The 20,797-nt window shown below is 47.8% G+C and overlaps 1 protein-coding gene across 1 annotated transcript in view; it reads right to left on the minus strand.

The window, feature by feature from the left end:
- Positions 1-5,762: 5,762 nt before the first annotated feature.
- The window catches only part of CRKL (CRK like proto-oncogene, adaptor protein), a 42,911-nt gene continuing 27,876 nt past the window's right edge, over positions 5,763-20,797 (minus strand). Inside the window, exon 3 of the mRNA XM_080821696.1 lies at positions 5,763-9,393. Within this exon, the coding sequence (XP_080677822.1) occupies positions 9,259-9,393 (135 nt within the window). The 3' untranslated portion in view covers positions 5,763-9,258. The remainder of the gene's footprint in view (positions 9,394-20,797) is intronic.

Below are 20,797 nucleotides of genomic sequence, written 5' to 3' on the forward strand. Positions count from 1 at the left end.
AGTCTCCAGGGCAGAGTTCAAGTCCTGCTCAGGGACCCATCTGCATCAGTGAACCCCTGTGCCCAGGTTCCCCAGAAAATATGGGGGTGACTACAGTGTCATCCCGAGGAGGTTGCCAGGTCACCATGCAGAACCATAGGAAATAGAGGGCGCTCAGGATATGGGGTAGGGGCCGCTAAGTGTGGGGTGCCAGAGATGAGATTGGGGAACAGGTCAATGTGGAGGCTGTGCAAAAGCCAACAAGCTGGGGATATGCCCTGACATGAGGCGAGTGCTGCCCTGACATGGGGCAAGCCCACTGTGGCACACTTGGCCTGAGAGATTGGGCTCAAGACTCTAGCTGCCCTGTGGTGGGGCAGAAACTGCAAGATCATCAGGGAGCAAATGCTAATACCTAAGGTAGGCGAGGAGTGCTGCCTTGGGGACCCCTGGGTGGCTCAGCGGGTTAAGTGGCTGCCTTCAGCTCAGGTCATGATCCTAGGGTCCTGGGATTGAGTCCTGCATGGGACTCCTTGCTCAGCAGGGAGCCTGCTTCTCCCTCTGCCTGCTGTTCCCCCTGCTTGTGCGCTCTCTCTCTCTCTCTCAAATAAATAACTTTTCTTAAAAGTTAAAAAAAGATTTTAAAAATTAAAGAAAAAAAAAGGAGTGCTGCCTCATAGAGGCCCTCAAATTTGGGGATGATGCATATGAACAAGAGGACTTACGGAGATTCAGGAGGCCTCTGAGCCTTGGACAGTCTGAGGTCCTGATCTTGCCCCAAGGATGATTCTGACAAGACAAAAACATCTGATCTGGAGAATACCCACAGGGCTGATAGTGAAGAGGGAAATCGAGCCCCAGGTTGAGATGTAGTGAAGTGACCTGGGGTGGCTGAGAGACCCCTAGACCCAACAGACACCCCAAAGGCAAGGAAGGGGGTCGCCAAGGTTTGAGACACAGGTGTGTGTGTGTGTGTGTGTGTGCGTGTGTAACAGAGAGAGGGAGAGATCCCTGCTCAAGCCTGTCTCTGTTCTCCTTTCTTCTGCCCCCTTCTGTCAGTTCCCCCTGTTCCCCATTCCCCCTCAGCCTAGGGCCTGGATGGCAGGGTGTGTGCGATGATGAACGTGACACAGGCTCAACGCTTAACATTGGGATTGACACTGGCGCCCCCTGGAGGCCAGTATGAAGGCCAGCAGGGCCTCTGGGAGCTTTGGGATTCTGAGGGCAGCGGCTGAGACAGTAGAGCCCTCTTCCCTGCCAGATTTAAATAGATTTTCAGATCCTGAGACCTGAGTTTAACTGATTCCCAGGAAATATTGGGGGGGGGGGTGGATACAGCACAGCCGACACCAAAGCTGAGGACAGCTGTGCCCACAGCTGCACAGTGATTCAACCATATGGAAGCAGAAGTTGGAGGATCCCTAGGTTGGGGAACCTGGGCCAAACCTCGCACCCTAGCCTCATTCCTGACTTGCTCTGGCTACTGCAGCCCAGCCTCCCCCAGCCCGATTTGGTCTACACAAACCGTGTCTGAACCCTGTGTTCTCAGAACCTTCTGGGTTCTCTGTCTCTGTGGTCAGCTCCAGTTGCCTACTGACTTCTTCAGCCCCTATCTTGCTACACTGACCTGTTCCCAGGTTGTGGGGTAACCAGTCCTAATTCCAGTCTTCACAGAGGGAAGGAAGTTCAGAAGGACTTTCCTAGGAGGTGGCAAGGACTGAGGACAGAGAGGCCCTGAGGAGTTCACCAGAGGGAAGAAGGGCATCCAGGCAGAATTAATGTCCAAGCAAAGGCAAGGAGGTGAGATGGCAAATTCCACGGAATTCAGAATGGGCCAGTCCAGTCTGATGTGAGTGCTGAGTTCTGGGCAGGGGTATAGCACAGAGGTATGTTACGGGCCCAAAGAGGAGTTGGTTGAGAGATTTTCATCACAGGGTGTTTTGTCACCATACCAGCAACTAGGACTGGTAATGGACTGGAATAAGGCAGATGGACCAGGAAGTCAGGAGACACCTGGGGTGAAGACTGGGCCAGAGTCAGTGGAGGGCTGGAAGGTGGGCCCTTAGACCCGAGAGTTTTCTCTCATCAGAAGATTAGCAACAACCTCCACACCCTCAAAGACAAATGTGCTAGTTTAAGCTCCCTCAGCCACATGAAGGAACATTGTTCAGCCACAAAGGGTGTCTTCAGAGCATTTGTACAAATGTTATAAATATTTTCTTATCTGTCGCTGGCAAAAGTGTAAATTAAGGTATTCCCTACAGAGGGCAATTTGGCAACACTTCTCAAAATTGCAAATGCCCAGAGCCTTTGATCTGACGATTCCACTTGGAGCAGTTCATTTTAATGCATCTGACCACCTTGGAAAGGACCTACATGTCCATCACTAGTGGACTGTTGAATGAGTGGGTGGTTCAGCCATATCATAGAGTACTATAGATTGGTGAAAAAGAATAAAACCTCCATACACGGATTCACGAAAATCTTGAAAACAGATTGGGGAAATAAAGCGAGGTGCGGAACAGTAAGTAATCCATGCTACCTTGGTGTAGAGAAAACATTTAGAAAGGATATGTACAGAGGTATTTCAGTATGCTTGTATGTTACAGAATAACTGTGGAAATGTATATAATATATAATAAACTGGAAACAGAGAGATGCTGGAGAGTGGAATGGACAGTGGAAGGATACATTTCATCAGATACCTGTCTTTTGAATGCTACATCTTACGGATGTTCTTCCTCCAACCCTGATGCCAAAGAGGAATTCCCCAAACTCTTGGAGCTGTTGTGGGGAGCTCAGGTGGGCTGCAAACCACCATTCCCGAAGGGCTGGCACTGGGACTTGCGTCCCTTTCCTCTGCTCACTGGGTCTGGTGCAGCCCCTGCCCTGGTCTCCCCTCCTCTTGGTGCCCGTCCTCCACGCAGTTACTGGACACAGCACTCCTTCCCTCCCTCCTTCCAGGCCTTGGCTGCTGGGTAGCTCCTGGCGCCACTCAGAGAGCCTTCCCCCTTGCCTCTTACCCGAGCCACTTCCTCACACCCTTAGCCTGCACGGCAGGTTCCGCGGGGCTGGTGGGTGCTGGCTGTCCAGCCCGCGCACCGCCTTGGCCACGCCCCCAGCCCGCCCTCCTCCGCGAGTGCCCGCCCCCACTTCCGCGACCGGGGGGCTGAGACCCTGTGGTCCCACCCCTCAGCTCCCGGGCCGCCAGGCCACAGGTTACCTGTTAGGGCCCAGAGCCCAGGAGCCCTGGGAGCCGTCCGGAAACGAGAAGCGCTGACAGCCATCGGGCCTCCCGCCCGTTTACCCACCTCCAGCCCGCCACCCCACGCGAGCCTCGGCCTCGCCAGGAAGCCCCCAACCGGCGCCCGAGCCCCGCAGCCAGCTAGCTCGGCAGCCGTCGGGGCCCCGCAGAGGGGGGTTCACCCGGCTCACCCGGGAGGCATGCGTTCTGGACAACGTCTGGGAAGGGGCAAACTGTTTCTGGGACCTGAGGGAGAGGGAGCCTCCGGGGGATCCAGAGCTCTAGGTCCTCCATCTTCAACCCCTGCGGGGTCCTCCCTCTCTCCATCCCTAAACCGTGTGATGGTCCGCCTGCCCCGGTGACCAACGGCGGCAGCCCGGCGTGAGGAGCAGTGGGGCCGAGTGTAAGGGGTCTGGAGGACGCGGCGGTAGTGGTCCCAGAACCGGCCAGCGAGGCGGTGGACTGGGGTCTAGGTGACCAGGCTGCGCCTGCGTACGCGGGGCAGCCGGACCTGGTGCCCAGGACGCCTTCAAGTTCCAGGTGTGTGGCGGCCGCACCTGCGCACTGCCGGACGGTGCTCGGGGCCCTCCCCCCCCGGGGTCATCCCCACAAAGGAGGGCGGGGAGTGCTCCCAGACCGGCAGTACTCCCGCCCACCCGGGTCCGCTCCCCGGCGGACTCAAGCCTCGCTCCTATCACAGGCAGTCAAGATAGACCACAACAACTTGGCCCGGGACTTCTGAGAGCCGGAAGCCCACGAGTGAGGGGTTCACTGGCACAAGGAGTTCTCAAACTTGGCTGCATAACAGAACCCCCGGAGAACTTAAAAAAAAAAAAGAAGAAGAAAGAAACCCCAGCGTCTATACCCATGAAATTAGAATCTGGGATGGGATCCCCGAGGTATCCACTGTGCGGCGCGGGTGGAGGGCCAGCGGTGTTGATGAGACCAGAGGGATCGAGGAAGGGTTGGTCACTCGAAGTCTCAGAGCAGCAAGGGATCGCAGGCAAAGACAAAGCCAGGCCCGCTCCAGCCACCCCTGAGCTGCTCCCTTGGCCCGGATTACGCTTATTTCCCTTCTCTCAGGCAGTCAGGAAGCCTTCCCGAACCTGCCCGGGGCTCCACAGTGGTTCCCATTGTTGGGAGCCATCCTCACCACGTCTGCAACAGGAGCTTTCCACGGCAGGGTAGGGATCCCCTCTGTGCTCCAGCTCAGGTTGCCAAGACCCGGGAAACCAGGTGTGTATGCAGACTCCAAGAGCAGGGTCAGGTCTTTTTTTTTTTTTTTTAAACACTTTATTTGTTACAGATAGAGACACTGAGAGTGAAACACAAGCAGGAGTGGGAGAGAGAGAAGCAGGCAAGCCCCGGGCTCCCCACGAGCCGGGAGCCCCACGTGGGGCTCAATCCCAGGACGCTGGGATCATGACCTGAGCCAAAGGCAGACACCTAATGACTGAGCCACCCAGGCATCCCAGGGTCAGGTCTTGAAAGGGAGGTGGGGGAGAGGGTCCATGACTAGACAAGGGCCTCCCAACAGGAGCCAGGGAGGAGACCGTGTGCAGAGCCCAGTGATGTCCCGGTTTTTGCTGTGGCGTGAAGTTTCAAGATCTGGGCAGTGGCCTCTGCTGGCCTGCACGCAGGCTAGATTAGCAAAAATGTGGAGGGGCAGCCCCCACACCTGGCCCCATTTCCAAGGGTTTCCCTGCAACGGAGGAACCCAGCCAGTACTGATCAAAATGCACCTTTTCAAACAAAATTCTTCAAAGGTGTCTGTCTCTAGGGCACAGTTTCTTCTAGAATGGTATTTCAAGACAAACTTTTCTTTGAAATTCTGCAGAACCCTGAAAGTAGGAGCCAGAGAGTACATTTTAGCAGCACAGTTCTATATACATACGGATTGGTGTCACTTCCTGAAACTCCTTGCCAGAGGTTTCACTATAAGGAAATGTGGACCTCTCACTACACACACAGAAATATGCAAGGGAACGGGGCTCTGGCTGACGGGGATTGTCAGGAAAATCAGTGTTGTCCCCCTAGCCAACAGCTGTCTACCTGCAGGTCCCTGGAGTTCAGGGGGAAGGCAATATACAGACAGGAACAGAAAATAATGTAAAAAGTTAAGCAGGTATCATGCCCTAACTTGTGATGAGGCTGCTTGTTTTCCAGGACTTTCAGTTGAAACCATTCAACCTGGGGTAGCTTGTGCTGAACAAGTATTTAACAGAAGCCTTCAGAGACAGGTGCCTGAAGGGAACACCCAGGTTTTCCTTGGTGGTGTAAAGCGTGGGAACTACTGTTCTGTCGTCCAAAGGCCGAGACTGAGCACCAGCCCCCCATAGCACCCACTGCGCATGCACACTCTTCTGCAGGGGGGCCCCAGCTGTGGGGAAGGGCCAATGCACCAACACAAGACGCAGCATCCCCAGAGGAGCACCAGCTGTTTCTGTTTCACAGGCATTCGCCAGGTGCTTAACTGTTTGGGAGGCTGATGTGGGCTAAGGAGCCTGCAGGCAGCACTGAGGAGACACCGAACACCAAAGCCGCCGCTGCCACCACCGGCTGATGCAAGTTTTATTGAGACAATGTACAAACAGGCCATGGAAACAAGGGTTCTGATGCCCGGACCAGTAACGTAAAATGAATACAAAAATAAAAAGGCACTAATCTGTTAAGAAAAGACACTCGATGTTCTAAGAATATAAGTCATTTAATACTGTTAATTTTATAGCACAAAATAAAACAAGCTATGATCCCCAAAAATAATTTTAAAAGCTTACACAGAAAATATTATTGCCTGAAGTTTATGATCTTTAAGTTACAGGTCAAAAGTTTTGTGTTGTTGTCATTTTAAAACACACAGTGAAGACCGTCTAGAAGCAAGGCCACTGTTCCTCCTGCAGAGACAACGACCCTGTCTCAGGGAACTGTCCTACTCCTTTAGAATATACAACCAGCTCAGTTTCCACACTGATAGCAGTTAACCAGGGACAGAGGTCTCTGGTCCCAGAGGGTGGAGTTTGAGGCAGAGCTCAGTGGTGTCCACAGAAAGCATTAGTCTTAGGTACTGTGTTAAAACAATCAAAAAGTCACTCATTTTAAGAGGTTAATGAACATAATATTAAAGGATTAAATTATAAACACCTGGCACAAAAACACATCATCCCTTTTCAAAAATAAAATGGTAATATTCCTCTGAGCAAACATTACAAGAGCAGTGGCCGTCTGCCTTGGCCTGTCTTGTCTGTAAACAGCTGTAAAAGAAAGTCAGCACGGAGCCAGGGATCCTTGAGCTCCAAGGAGGGAGCAGCTGTCTTTCCCCCTTTTCCATTTTCCAACAAGAGCACAGAAGGTGTCTTGTCCGGGTGACCAATGTTGTCAAATGGCAGCTCGCGGACACGTGCTCCTCTTCCACCGTGCCATCAGGTGGTACCAAACCACAAAGAAATGACAAGGATGACTCCTGTGTTGGGAGGTCCTTCTCAGGATAAATACGTTTTGAGTTAAACCACCAATGCCCTAGAGTTCATAATTTGTTCAGTTCCCAAGTGAGTTAATTTAACATCCAAATATTTTCTTAAGTGACACACAGTAGACCAGAACAAGTAGCAATAATGAACAATCCTAAAAGGAGACCAACCAAGGAGCAAAGGCAGCTCCTCTGGAAGATTCGCATCGCTTTCTGAAACAGGAAGTCTTCCCCAATCACTGGGGAACCCAGGCACGAAGCTGAGGTGAGGAATTTTTTTTTTTTTTTTTTTTTTGTATATTTAGTGTGATGAAGAGAATCTCCCCGCCTGATGAAAAAAACTAGTAAGGTCCTAAGTCAAAAAGGTACTACTTTTGGCACATATCCCGAGAGTTCAGAACTCAAGGCTCACCTTATTTTGGGCTCCCAATCTCCTGGGCAGCCCTGGAGACATGCACATGGGCTGAAGTGACAAGCAGGCTTATTATGAAGCCAAAGTAGGTTTGCAGGGTGCTCAGATTCTGAAGTGGTCCACGTGAGGTGGGTCCTGCTATGGGTCCGCAGACATGGATGAAGGGAAATCGTGCTTCCCGAAATGACCATACATTTCTTGTACTCCGAACCAACTACTGTCACCAAAACATGCCAAGCCCCTCAGTTAAACTTGGTTTTAAAAAGTCTTAAGGTTTGTGTCCTCTTTGAACAAGGCACAAACTCCACCTTCTGCTGGCCGGCCCCCTCAGTACCAGGTCACCAGCTGCAAGGTGAGCGCTGTGTCCAGGTGGACAGGAGGGATGCCTGTGCCACTCGCTGTGGGAGCTGGGCTGGGCCTGAACTCAGAATAAGAGGCAACTACAATGGAGAAGCAGCACCTTCAGAGCAAGAGGTGGCCACAGTGCTCACTGATTAGGGAGAGCAGACTGCATTTTTCCCAGGAAAACCACAGACGGGCAGCCACAGTGATATTTTCCCCAACTGATCATTAATTTTGTCATAGGAACACTTTCAAGATTCTTTAATACGGTAGTTACCTGCCTAATGGAATACTGATTTAAACAAAGATTGAAAAAATGGTTGCTTTGCTAGTTCTGTCACCACAAAATATTTATCACTCTAACTCAAAACCTAAGACCCCTGGGAGACAGGGCCATGGTTAGAGCAGATGCTCAGCAAATGATGCAATCACTCATTAGGTGGCTGCTACATTTCTAGGTCTGCTGTATTCATTCTGAGCTGAGGCCTGTCTTCACCAATTTCTAGAAAGGAGAGCAGACTGAATTGCATGAAGGTTCCAGAATCCTAAACTGCTATGTGCACCAGACAAGGGATCAGCCACACCTTTCTACCAAGCTGGCTTGTATGAACAGCCCTCTTTTAGCTAACAAGGAAATGTTAACATCAAATTGTTAAATGGGTAATGGTTCTCCCTAGTCACTAAAATCTTAGACATCAAATGCATGAGTCAATTTCCAGAGCCTGCATTTTCTTTGCCTCGGAGCGTCATGGATACAGAGACCAGGGAACCAGTATTAGCAGCACCATCTTTCTCTGGCAGCCTTGTGAGCGTGGGCTGCAGCAGTGAGGAGTGGGCCTCAGTGAGAAGAATTTAAAGTCATTAATGAATTCAATGATTCTATGAACAACCTTTTTAAAGAAACTTAATTCCTATACTTAAAGGGGTGTAATTCACTAAAAAGCTGTACAGAAAACTGGCCAAGTGCTTCCCCCCATTGCTCCTGTCGTCACGGCAAACAAGGTAAGCAAAGCTTTCCCCAAATCACCCCCATTCTGATGCTTTTGAGGACAATGTAATCCAAGAGGCCACGCACACAAGCTTGGCACACTACGACTGATTTTTCTGTGTGTTGTTTGCTATATGGCAAAACAGGTACAACTGGCAACCAAGGGTTGGTGTTTTTGTTGTTTTCATATTCCTTTAGTTACAGCAGCTTCAGTTTGGAAGCTCAGAGGCACGTGTCATTCCTTACAATATCACAAAAATCCAACCTGCTACTTAAAAACCTGTTCAGAACACACAAGTCTAATTAAGTCTTCCAAAACCAAACCAAAAAGGAAAAAAGAAGAGCCAGATTTGGGGAGTTTAGGACAGAATTCCCTCTTCTTTAAGGTTCATTTTCTCTGTTCTTCAAAGGAAAAACAAAGTGGTGACTGAGCCACTGCTTTGTTCAACAGCGACGGCAACACCTCACCATGGCCTCAAGCTCCATCTGATGAACGGGACAGAATCAGTCACAAATACAAACAGGGCAGTGATGAGAAGACAGACCCCTTCCTCGTCAACTTCTCTCCACTTGTGTGCTTCCACCAGTATTTCCAGTTTATGATCCAAAAGAACTCTAAAATCTGCTACTCTTTGACAATACAACTATGATACAAATGCCGAGGCAGCCACTGTGTGCATTCCAAATGTGTATGAGAGACCGCCACTCTGCAGAAAGCTGGACATCGGCAATGCAATGTAACTTGCCTATGAGAGAGAATGCTTTCCCACTTCAAAGGAGACTATGACAGGCAGAACAAGGAAGCAGCAGAAAACAGGCAACAGCAATCACTCGTTTTCATCAGGGTTTTGAGGGTCAATGATTTTGACATGTGTAAAGGGGAAGAGCCCTTTGCGCCCATTCACTTCGCCTTCCCACTGGCCATTTATATTCATCCTTGTGACTTTCACAATGTCACCAACCTGTAAGGATGGAGAAAGAAGACAAAGTCAGCATTTTCTCTGCAAACTAAAAAAAAAAAATTTACTTTATCTTATTTATTTATTGAAAGGCTTACTTTAAGCCATACCCACTGTTCTATCCAAAGGAATCTACAGATTTTTTTAAGGATTTGTTTTTTTCAGTGCTCAAACCAAAATCAAGCAGTGCCAAAGACACAAGGTGCTACCAATAAGCACAATGTCGTCCGCAGCTGGTGAGTGTGTATTTTTTTTTTTAAAGGTTTTATTTATTTATTTGTCAGAGAGAGAAAACACAAGCAGGTAGAGTGGCAGGCAGGCAGAGGCGGAGAAAGAAGCAGGTTCTCCGCTGAGCAAGGAGCCCGATGCGGGACTCGATCCCAGGACTCCGGGATCATGACCCGAGCCGAAGGCAGCGGCCCAACCGACTGAGCCACCCAGGCACCCCTGAGAATGTGTACTAAATGAAGCAGCTTTTGAGCACAAAAGCAGCCTTTTTTTCCTCCCTATATTGGTTACTAACTCCAACAGGAAAGAAATGAACACTTAACTCTGAGAATGGTTAAAGTGAAATCACACAAAAAAGTGTAAAAAAACCCCCCACAAAACTAGGGCACCTGGATGGCTCAGTCGGTTAAGCGCCTGCTTCAGCTTGGGTCATGATCCCGGAGTCCCAGGATCAAGTCCATCAGGCTCCCTGCTCAGTGGAGAGTTTGCTTCTCCCTCCGCCCTCACTGCCCCTCACCCCACCCCTGTGCTCTCTCTCACTCTCAAATAAATAAAATCTTAAAAAAAAAATCTGAAAATCTATCTCCACCCCAATGTACATGGGGGTGGAACTGCTATCATCAAGACCTCACTCACCATGCCATCTCCCCCAATGCCCAGCAGCAATAATGTCTCCCTGAGTTATTCATTCCCTGGCCTCTCTGTGGGGCCGTCACAGGGGAAGGAAGCCCAGGTTTGAGCATCTTTTTAGGACTTTAAACTGCAGGGTGAAAGGAATCCTAGCTATTGTCAGAGGACATGCACCGGTTAGGGGCTGCTCAACTCATCAAAGGGAAGGCAGGAATTCTGTTTCGGAAGAGGTTTTCCAATTGTTCTGCAGACCCACAGAGCTTTAGAGAGGTGTTTTCAGGGCCCAACAAATGTCTGATTGGGATTTCAACTTAAGCCTGTATTTTATAAAGTTCTAAGAGAAAACAGTACATATGGGAATGCTCTACTGCTACATTAAGCCGTGCTGCCCCACCTGCTTTCCATGCACATCTTCCTTGGGATGAAGCTGCCTGTGCCATGTGTCTGACTGAAGACTCCCCAGATGACAAGGTAAAGGCTAAAAGAGACCTATCACTACTTGCAACAAAACACACTCAGAAATAAGCTGGATGCTGAAGTGGATAGCAGACTGCATCTGTCACTCATGTTATTTCCAGTTTTTTCCTTCCCATTCTGTCAACTGTCTCAATTGCCTTTTTAGCTAATTCTTATAAATCTCAACTTAAAAAATACATTTCTACTTATAAAAAATGTTAAATCTGACAGGCAACTAGGTTTCACGCATTATCTCATTTGGGGAAAAAAGGGTCTTCTTTCTGCTAAAGCTACTGGTCCTTGGGGCACCTGGGTGGCTCAGTTGGTTAAGTGTCTGCATTTGACTCACATCATGATCTTGGAGTCTTGGGATCAGCCCTGCGTCGGTCTCCCTGCTCAGTGGTGAGTCTATTACTCCCTCTGCCCCCCACCCCACTTGTGCTTTCTCACTCTCCCTTTCTCAAATAAAATCTTAAAAACAAACAAACAAACAAACAAACAAACAAACCAAGCTAGCTACTGGTCCAGCAAGCTGACTGCTGGCCTGGAATGACCACAGATCCCAGAGATGACAAGGCAGCTTTGTAAGTCTACCTGTACACAGCTCTGGGCTCTAAAGCCAACTCTGGAGCCCCATCTGCCTCTCTTGGTTACTAGGTGGGTCACTGCCTTGTGAGGAAAAGGAGGTTATGTTTTCTGAGGAGAATCCACAGAGGGGAGGCTATGTATGAACTAGTCATTTGAATTAGTATGTAAGATGGCTAGCATGAGGGGTGCCTGGGTAGCTCAGTGGACTGAAGCCTCTGCCTTCGGCCCAGGTCCCGCATCAGTCTCTCTGCTGGGCAGGGAGCCTGCTTCCCTTCCTCTCTCTCTGCCTGCCTCTCTGCCTACTTGTGATCTCTGTCTGTCAAATAAATAAAATCTTTAAAAAAAAAAAAAAAAAAGATGGCCAGGACGAGCAGAAACACTAAAACCCGGTGATACGGTCTATAAATCAGAAATAAACAAGAAACAGAAAGCCAAAGAAAAAAACAAAAGGGGCTCCTGGGCAGCTCAGTTGGTTTGAGGGGGAGCGGTGGGTGTCTGACTCTTGGTTTCAGCTCAGGTCATCGAGCCCCCGTGTCAGGCTTCCCACTCAATGGGGAATCTGCTTCTACTTTCTCTCCCTCTGCCCCTCCTCCAGCTCATGCTTTCTCTAAAATAAATAAATCTTGTGGGGGGTGGCGGGGAGTAAGGTGCCTAAGATGAGAAAAACTTTAGAGACCCAAACTCCAGACTCCAACACTTATTTAGACCATGACCCAAACAGAGGATAGCCGTTTCCTTCTTTCAAGATTTTATTTATTTGAGAGAGAGAGCGGGACAGAGGGAGAGAATCTGAAGCAGACTCCACACTGAGCACAGAGCCTAACACAGGGCTTGATCTCACAACTCTGAGATCAGGAGCTGGAGCTGAAACCAAGGGCTGGATGCTTAACCAATTGTGCCATCCAGGCACCCCAAGATCACCCATTTCTTTTTTCTTTTTTTTTTTAGATGTTATTTATCTGAGAGAGAGTGAGAGCGAGCGAGCATGAGAGTGGGGTGAGGGGGCAGAGGGAGAAGCAGACTCTACGCAGAGTAGGGAGCCCAATGTGGGGCTCGATCCCAGGACTCCAGGATCCTGACCTGAGGTGAAGACAGCACCAAAAAATAAGTCCCTTTACAGGGAGGTCTGGAGATATGTTGCTTTGATGACTGAGTGCCCCTCTACACAGGCCACTGGGAAGCAGACAGCTTAATGTTTTGTCAATGTTTTCCAAGTTTGTAAACTTGGTGATTTTGTTCTGATCTGACCGCATACCAATATGAAAGTGGTTCACGCCGCTTAGAGCCAGTGGGAAGGTCCAAAGAGGACAGAGAAGGAAACATGCCCCTGTGGAGTATGCTACACAGGCCTGGTTTCCAATTCAATGGACACCAGAGGTTTTTACCTGCAGAGCTTCTTCAGAGATGTTACCACCTCTCGATCCCCAAGGTACACTACCCTCCTACAAGGCAGGCTGGGATGACAGATCTACAGTCTGGAGCTCTCCAATGTCACAGGCTGCTGGTTCACTACAAAGCAGAGGTAAAAGCCAGCAGCATCCAATCCTGGCCATCTGTGTCCCTGCCACCTTGCATAGTGCAAAGGCAGCATGGCCCAACTGTGCCTGGGACCACTCAACCTCCCGCTCTCAGTCTCTGCTCACCAAGACAGCCACTGTTTATCATGCACTATCTTCACAACATCCCCCTTATGAACCCAGACTGGCTGCTCTGAGTTGTCTACCTCTCCATCCTCCAGTTTTTTATTTTACCATTCTACTTGTGATTCTCCAAACCTACTGAGAAAAATGCAGTCACCACATTTAGGCGGAAAACAGCACTATTAACAAATGAAACTTCTCACCTTGTGGAAACCAGCCTTAATACTTGGTAAAATGAGAAAATGAGGCTCCCTGGTTAGAACACAGTATAAATAAGAAAAAACAAATTGCCCTAAGTTCCTGCCTAAATTCTGACTCAAACTCTTTTACTTAGGAGCACCATTAATTCAACTCAGTGGTAGGATGGCTTATAAAGAGTAATCTGATGGGCGCCTGGGTGGCTCAGTGGGTTAAGCCTCTGCCTTAGGCCCAGGTCATGGTCTCAGGGTACTCAGAGCCCCACATCGGGCTCTCTGCTCAGTGGGGAGCCTGCCCCCCCCGCCCCGCCCCACCAGTCTCTCTGCCTACTTGTGATCTCTCTCTCCCTGTCAAATAAATAAAATCTTAAAAAAAAAAAAAAGTTAATCTGGTAAGAATTAAGATTCTGGGGCGCCTGGGTGGCTCAGTCAGTTAAGCACCTGACTCTTGACTCAGCTCAGGTTGTGATCTCAGGGTCATGACATTGAGTCCCATGTCAGGCTCCACGCTTAGCACAGAGCCTGCTTGAAATTCTTCTCTTTCTTCCTCTGCGTGCCCCCCTCTCGCTCACATTCGCATCCTACTCTCTCAAATAAATAAATATATTCCTAAAAAAATTCGATTCTTAAAAATTTTTATTTTCTAAAGTAAGCTCCAGGCCCAGTGAAGGCCTTGAACTCATGACCCCAAGACCAAGAGTTGCATTTCCACTGAAAAAGCCAGCCAGATGCCCAAGAATTAGACTTCATTTGATGAGAAGTTCTGAGACAAAAATAAAATGCCAAGTACTAGATATGTATAGGAGAAAGGGTGTAAAAAGCAACTCATGTATTTACAGATTACATTATTATAATTATTTTCAAATTTATGTTACAGGTTCAACTGAAACACTTCAGTTGGGGCGCCTGGGTGGCTCAGTGGGTTAACCCTCTGCCTTCGGCTCAGGTCATGATCTCAGGGTCCTGGGATTGAGTCCCGTATTGGGCTCTCTGCTCAGCAGGGAGCCTGCTTCCCCCTCTCTCTCTGCCTGCCTCTCTGCCTACCTGTGATCTCTGTCTTTCAAATAAATAAATAAAATCTTAAAAAAAAAAGAAAAGAAACGAAACACTTCAGTTGGTTGAACAATTAAAATTAACATTTTTATTTTTTTATTTTTAAAAAAGGTTTTATTTATTTGTCAGAGAGATAGAGGGGAGTGTGCACAAAACAGGGGGGAGTAGCAGGCAGAGGGAGAAGCAGTCTCCTCACTGAGCAAGGACCCTGATGCAGGACTTGATCCCAGGACCCTGGGATCATGACCTGAGCCAAAGGCAGATGCTTAATGGACTGAGCCACCCAGGTGTTCCAAACAATTAAAATTTAAAGGTAAAGACCGAGAATTCTATTTTTGAGATTTGCATTAAAAATAAAGTTAAAAAAATATGTAAAATACCCAGTGGAAAAAAATTACAACTAAAAACACATTTTCTCTGGTGTTGTCTTAAAAGGAAATAACAATTAGAGGGGGAGAATAAACAGATTTAATAATAAAAATCGAGTTTTAATATATTTGGGACATATTAAAGACTTTTGAAATATAGATTGTTTATAGATAATTAGTGCTTGGAGTCCAAGTATTGCTCTTTCTCCAAGTCGTAATATTTTAATTTATAGACAGTAGAAAGAGAATGTCTTTTTTATTCATATCTGGGAAAAATCATACAAATGTTTTTGATAATTATGAAAAATTTCATGTTCTATAAAGTGGACCAAGGAGTTAGTTTTATTATTATTATTATTATTATTATTATTTTTTTTTTTTTGGAGAGAGAGAGAGCACGCATGGGAGGGGTTGGGCAGAAGTAGAGGGAGAGAGACTCTTAAGCAGGCTCCACATCCATGCAGAGCCTGACACAGGGCTCCACCTCACAACCCTGAGATCATGACCCGAGTGGAAATCAAAAAATCAAAATCAAAAGAGTTAACTGACTGAGCTACCCAGGTAAACCCAAGGAGTTAAGTATAATTTACATATTCTTCTCCTACCTTACAGAAGTCACAAAACAGGAAAACCCTAATTATGTTACTTGTTTCTAATAATGAAAATTTTCAGATCTGTGTATAAGGGAAGTTCTAATGTGAATAAAGAACCTTGAGTTATAGTAGAGACTTTGTTAAAATCACACAGCTGGAAGCTGAAGTTGATGGAGACCTGGAAAAATGGCTTACATCCAATCTTATTCCATTAAAAAGTAGTAACATTTAAGCACAAACATAATATACAGTAAGAGTGAACACGCAATTTAAAATCAGGTCTAGGTAAGAAGAGAGAAACCTTCTGCACGCAGGAGCTACTAGGATGCTACAATTCTAGACCCCTGCATAAGGGCCACATCCCTCAATTTCCTCGAACTCTTCAGTGCACCTGTTCTAGACCCTTGGCCTCTTTGAGCCTTTCAGTGCAGGAACCTGCTGTCTCATGTCTGGAGCTCAATGAGGCTGATGAGATGAGATGCTTCACTCTCTGGCCTTTCTCTCCACTGTACAATTCCTTCCTTATCTCCCTTTCATCTAAGAAAACAGACTGCCTCTGTCTTTATTTTTAAAATAATGAAATGGGGGGCGCCTGGGTGGCTCAGTCAGTTGGGCGTTGGACTCTTAATCTCAGTTCACATCATGGTCTCATGGGATGGAGCCTGCCCACATCTGGTTCCCCTCAATCGGCTTGAGGATTCTCAGCCTCTATCACCCCCTGCACTCACAAGCACTCCCTCCCTTTCCCTCTCTCTAAAAATAAATACATAAATCTTTAAATAATGAAATAGGAAAGAAAAGTCATGGGCAGAAAACCACTGGTATCATTCTAAATTGACTTCTAGTTATTATTAATAATCACAAAGAAAATACAATTAATGCATTAAAACAGACAACAAGGCAAGGACAAGTAAGAGGATGTGTGAGCATATAGCTGTAGAGAGAATTCTGTGAGGAAAGGGAAGGGGAACCAGCGGAGCAAACACCAGGTGGACTCTGCTATACAAAGGGACGATGGCCTTAGGGCATCTGTGCAGTCTGTAAGTAGTAGGCTGGCACTCAGAGCCAGATCAAATTCTGCCAAGATATTGTAAGAAAAAAAAAGGCTAAGGCAAGAATGAGCGCAAACTGAAAAGAAACAAAGCTACAGTTTAGGGCCGACGAGTGCTGCTGACAGATATTGGGCCCTGCAACTTCAGTTTTTGTTTGCTCCACTCATTTGATGTCCTACAAAAAATACTCTGGAATTCTGTCATTTCTACCTATGCTTTCTCTATCTTCAACTGGACTCCAGATGCCCAGAGAGCATATATTTTGCCTGAAGTCTGCAATCTTAGCCTGCCCTGGCTAACGTTTGATAAATGTGAAAGAAAACAAAGTCTCACATTCCTGAAAACCTGGCCTGGGGCAGCCCTCTCCCACATCTTGGATGAGCGCATCCCTCAAGCCTGGGGGCAAGAAACATGCTCTGACCCTCCGCCAATGCCCCCCTCCTCAGTTTCCCCAGCCTCTTACTACCTGGCTCTAAGTATAGCCATCTTGCCCTGATCTGCCTTCTGGCATCTAACGTTACCCCAGCCTAACCAGCCCAGCTCCCAATCACCCTACTCTCCTACAGCCAGACCGTACCTACCACATTTGACTACTGCTCCTACCATTTCAGCGAGCAGCACCTGATAGTCCAAAGTCAATAGCGCAAGTCCAGTTCTCTCCCTCCAATGCTCCAAGGCATCTGAAGTAGGAGACTTCACTTGCCCCTTCTCACTCCCTGCTGCTCAGCTCTTCTTTTTTGTGGTATTCTATAAAATAACACTACTATCAGGTGGATACTTCCCATTTGGCATTTGTGGAAAGCAAGGCTCTGTGAAGCCAGGTGCCTTATTCTCCAGGATTCTGGCAGACTCGCCCAAGAAGCCTCCATTCTCTGCTCTGCCACGGTCACCTCTCCACCCCCCAACACACACCACAGAGCACTCTCTGAAGGAGGACATTTGTTTTGCTTATTTTGCACTCCATGTCACAGGTCTCTTGTAAACTACTTTCTGGAGAAGTCTGCAGAATCATGGTTAAAGAGACAAGAGAAAACTATAGGTTCATGTCCCCCATCTGATAGATGGCCAAGCAGAGAAGCAAGGTGTTGGGAGAACAGAAGTGATAGGCACAGGATCTAAAGATAGTAAAAGACCTTTAAAAAAGACAAACAGAACTGGGTCACTGCTCTGCCTTTGAAACCTCCCAACACCTTTTCTCTGCCTAAGAGTAACATCTGAACTCCAGTCTTCAAGGCTCTGCCTCATCTGGGTCCTGACTCCTCCCATCTCTGACCTCAATTCACACCTCTCTGCTCCTCCCCTCCAAGCTACACTGGCTTTGTTTTAGTTTCTCAAACTTGCCAATCTCTTCCCCAGATAGGGACTATACGACAGACACAAGGACATGATGTAAATACAATTTTACAACTGCACATCTTTTTTTCTTTTTTTAAGATTTTATTTATTTATTTGACAGACAGAGATCACAAGCAGGCAGAGAAAGAGGGGGAAGCAGGCTCCCCACAGAGCAGAGAGCCCGATGTGGGGCTCGATCCTAGGACCTGGGATCATGACCTGAGCCGAAGGCAGAGGCTTTAACCCACTGAGCCACCCAGGCGCCCCTACAACTGCATATCTTAAGACGCAGTTGCCCAGGGGTGCCTGGGTGGCTCAGTGGGTTAAAGCCTCTGTCTTCGGCTCGGGTCATGATCTCGGGGTCCTGGGATCCAGCCCCGCGTTGGGCTCTCTGCTCGGCAGGGAGCCTGCTTCCCTTCCTCTCTCTCTCTGCCTGCCTCTCTGCCTACTTGTGATCTCTGTCAAATAAATAAAATCTTAAAAAAAAAAAAAAAAAAAGACGCAGTTGCCCAGAATCGTCAAGCTGGTCCTAAAAAACCTTGGACCTCCATTCTTCTTCCACAGTTGAAGAAACGTAATCAACTCTGATCAAAAAATAAACAAAACAAAACAAAACAATTCTAAGGACAACCCAAGCCGCCTTATAAAGCTGCACATGCAGACAATGAGTATGGGAAAGCTCTCCAGGCAGTCACCACTACAGATGGAGCATTTATTCTACTCAGAGCAGTGGACTATAGGTTCTATATTGTGTATTCAGGATACATAAAGATACAACTTGAATATCAGAACTACCTAAAACTAAGGTCTAAGATCTACAACAACAGGGCGTAAGCAATCTCTTATATGCTTAAAACAGCTATAAAGTGGCACTGTGGTGGCCTGTGCTATGAACTCTGGTGCGGGCTGGAACTGGATTGATGCCCTATGTGACCACGGCAAACTGCTCAAGCTGTCCGAGTCTCAGTTTCCTTCTGACTTTCAAAGTTTTTTTGTTTGTTTGTTTTAAAAGATTTTATTTATTTATTTAACAGAGAGAGAGAGTGCCCGAGAGCATACAAGCACAAGCGGAGATGGGGGAGGGCAGAAGAAATGGGAGGAGCAGGCTCCCCACTGAGTAGAGAGCTTGATGGGAGACTCCATCCCAGGAGCCCAGGACCTGGGATCATGACCTGAGCCAAAGGCAGATGCTTAACCAACTGACCACCCAGATGCCCCTGAAAGGTTCTTGTAGGGATGCCTGGGTGGCTCAGTCAGTTAAGGAACTGCCTTCGGCTCGGGTCATGATCCCAGGGGTCCTGGGATCCTGGGACTGAGTCCTGCATTGGGTTCCTTGCTCAGCAGGGAGCCTGTTTCTCCCTCTGCCTGTTGCTCCCCCTGCTTGTGTGGGCTCTCTCTCAGACACATAACTATAAATAAAAACTTTTAAAAAAAAAGTTCTTGTAATAACTAAAGGAAGTATTACATGGGAACTGTTAACCAGGACACGCAGCTAAGTAACTGGTAGCAGTTATCTGAGTGGGGATTCCTGAATGGAACCCAACCCCACACCCATGATGGTCACTGCCCTCTGGAAGCACTGGAATCAGCATGGAGAAGCACTGTACTAAGTGGGTTTCAACCTTGTTGGTAACATGGGTCCTCTCAAAACTGATGAGTGGTTGGGAAGGATGCCATATATTAGAATGAAGAAATAAGAGGCAGGCCTGAAAAGTAGGGGTCTAATGAATTACTGTGACAGAGGGGTGCCTGGGTGGCTCCGTCGTTAAGCATCTGCCTTTGGCTAAGGTCATGATCCCGGAGTCCTGGGATCGAGTCCTGCCTGCATCGGGCTCCCTGCTCCGCAGGGAGTCTGCTTCTCCCTCTCCCACTCCCCCTGCCTGTGTTCCCTCTCTTGCTGTCTCTCTGTCAAATAAATAAAATAAAAGAAAATAGAATCTTAAAAAAAAAATTACTGTGATGGATACCAAGTAGCTGAGGAAGACAACAGGAATATGGAGAAGATAAGCCGAGTATTGAAAACTGCAAAGAACATTCAAACCTCACGCCTTCTAATTAAGTTGTGATTCTGACAGTCTTTACAGGATGCTTCCTACACCATTCTACATCACTAATTTTATAAGATTTACTGCATTATCTACTGCAGCTCAGTTCTCATCCTCAAGGAACCTCTGTTTTCACTGTGGGATAGACAATAATCTGTCCAGATGTGGTAGATGCTCAATAAATGTTTGTTAGGGAATAAACAAAAGCAGAAAGTGGAAGAAAAACAGTACCAAGAAGTCCATGCTGCAGAGCACAGGAGCAGGGAGCTACTGTCCCCCCCTTTTTAAAAGATTTTATTTATTTATTTGACAGAGATCACAAGTAGGCAGAGAGGCAGGCAGAGAGAGAGGGAGGGAAGCAGGCTCCCTGCTGAGCAGAGAGCCCGACGCAGGGCTTGATCCCAGGACCCAGGGATCATGATCTGAGCCGAAGGCAGAGGCTTTAACCCACTGAGCCACCTAGGCGCCCCATGGAGCTACTGCTTTGACCCAGGGAACCTTGACTAGTAGAGATAAGACAGTCAAGGTTCAGGCTAGGAAGAAAGAATGAATAGGAGAGACATCTGAGGGTCATCTGACCATTAATGCCTCATTCTGGCCTTGCAGGAGCTCTCACATGTCAAAACATAACATGTCATTCCTCATGCTATTACTAGCTTAGTCCAAGGCCCTTCCCATGGGGAACAAGCCCTAGAACACCAACACAGGAAAGATGCCCTGGCTGTGTTATGCTGCCAGCTGCCCACAATTACAGGCCTGGTTGTGGACCAGCTTCTTCACAGATCCACTAAAGAATGCTTGGGCTCAGATCCTAAAATGCCATCTTGCTGCTCCTCTCATCACGCCCGATTCTGGTACAATGCCCTTCCTTTGGCTTCAGGGTAGGACTCAGCCCACAGAACCACTCACTTCTGAGAGCAGACTGATCAAACTCTGATCGAAGTTGGTGGATATCAACTCAGTTCAAGGAGCACTCTAAGCCTGGAACAGGAACATGTGGCTGATCCTATCAACAGATTAAGAGGAGACACATACCGGGGCCCCTGGGTGGCTCAGTGGGTTAAGCCGCTGCCTTTGGCTCAGGTCATGATCTCAGGGTCCTGGGATCGAGTCCCGCATCGGACTCTCTGCTCAGCAGAGAGCCTGCTCCCCTCTCCCTCTCTCTGCCTGCCTCTCTGCCTACTTGTGATCTCTGTCAAATAAATAAATAAAATCTTAAAAA

The sequence above is a fragment of the Martes martes genome (assembly GCF_963455335.1).
Source record: "Martes martes genome assembly, chromosome: 13".
Lineage (NCBI taxonomy): Eukaryota > Metazoa > Chordata > Mammalia > Carnivora > Mustelidae > Martes > Martes martes.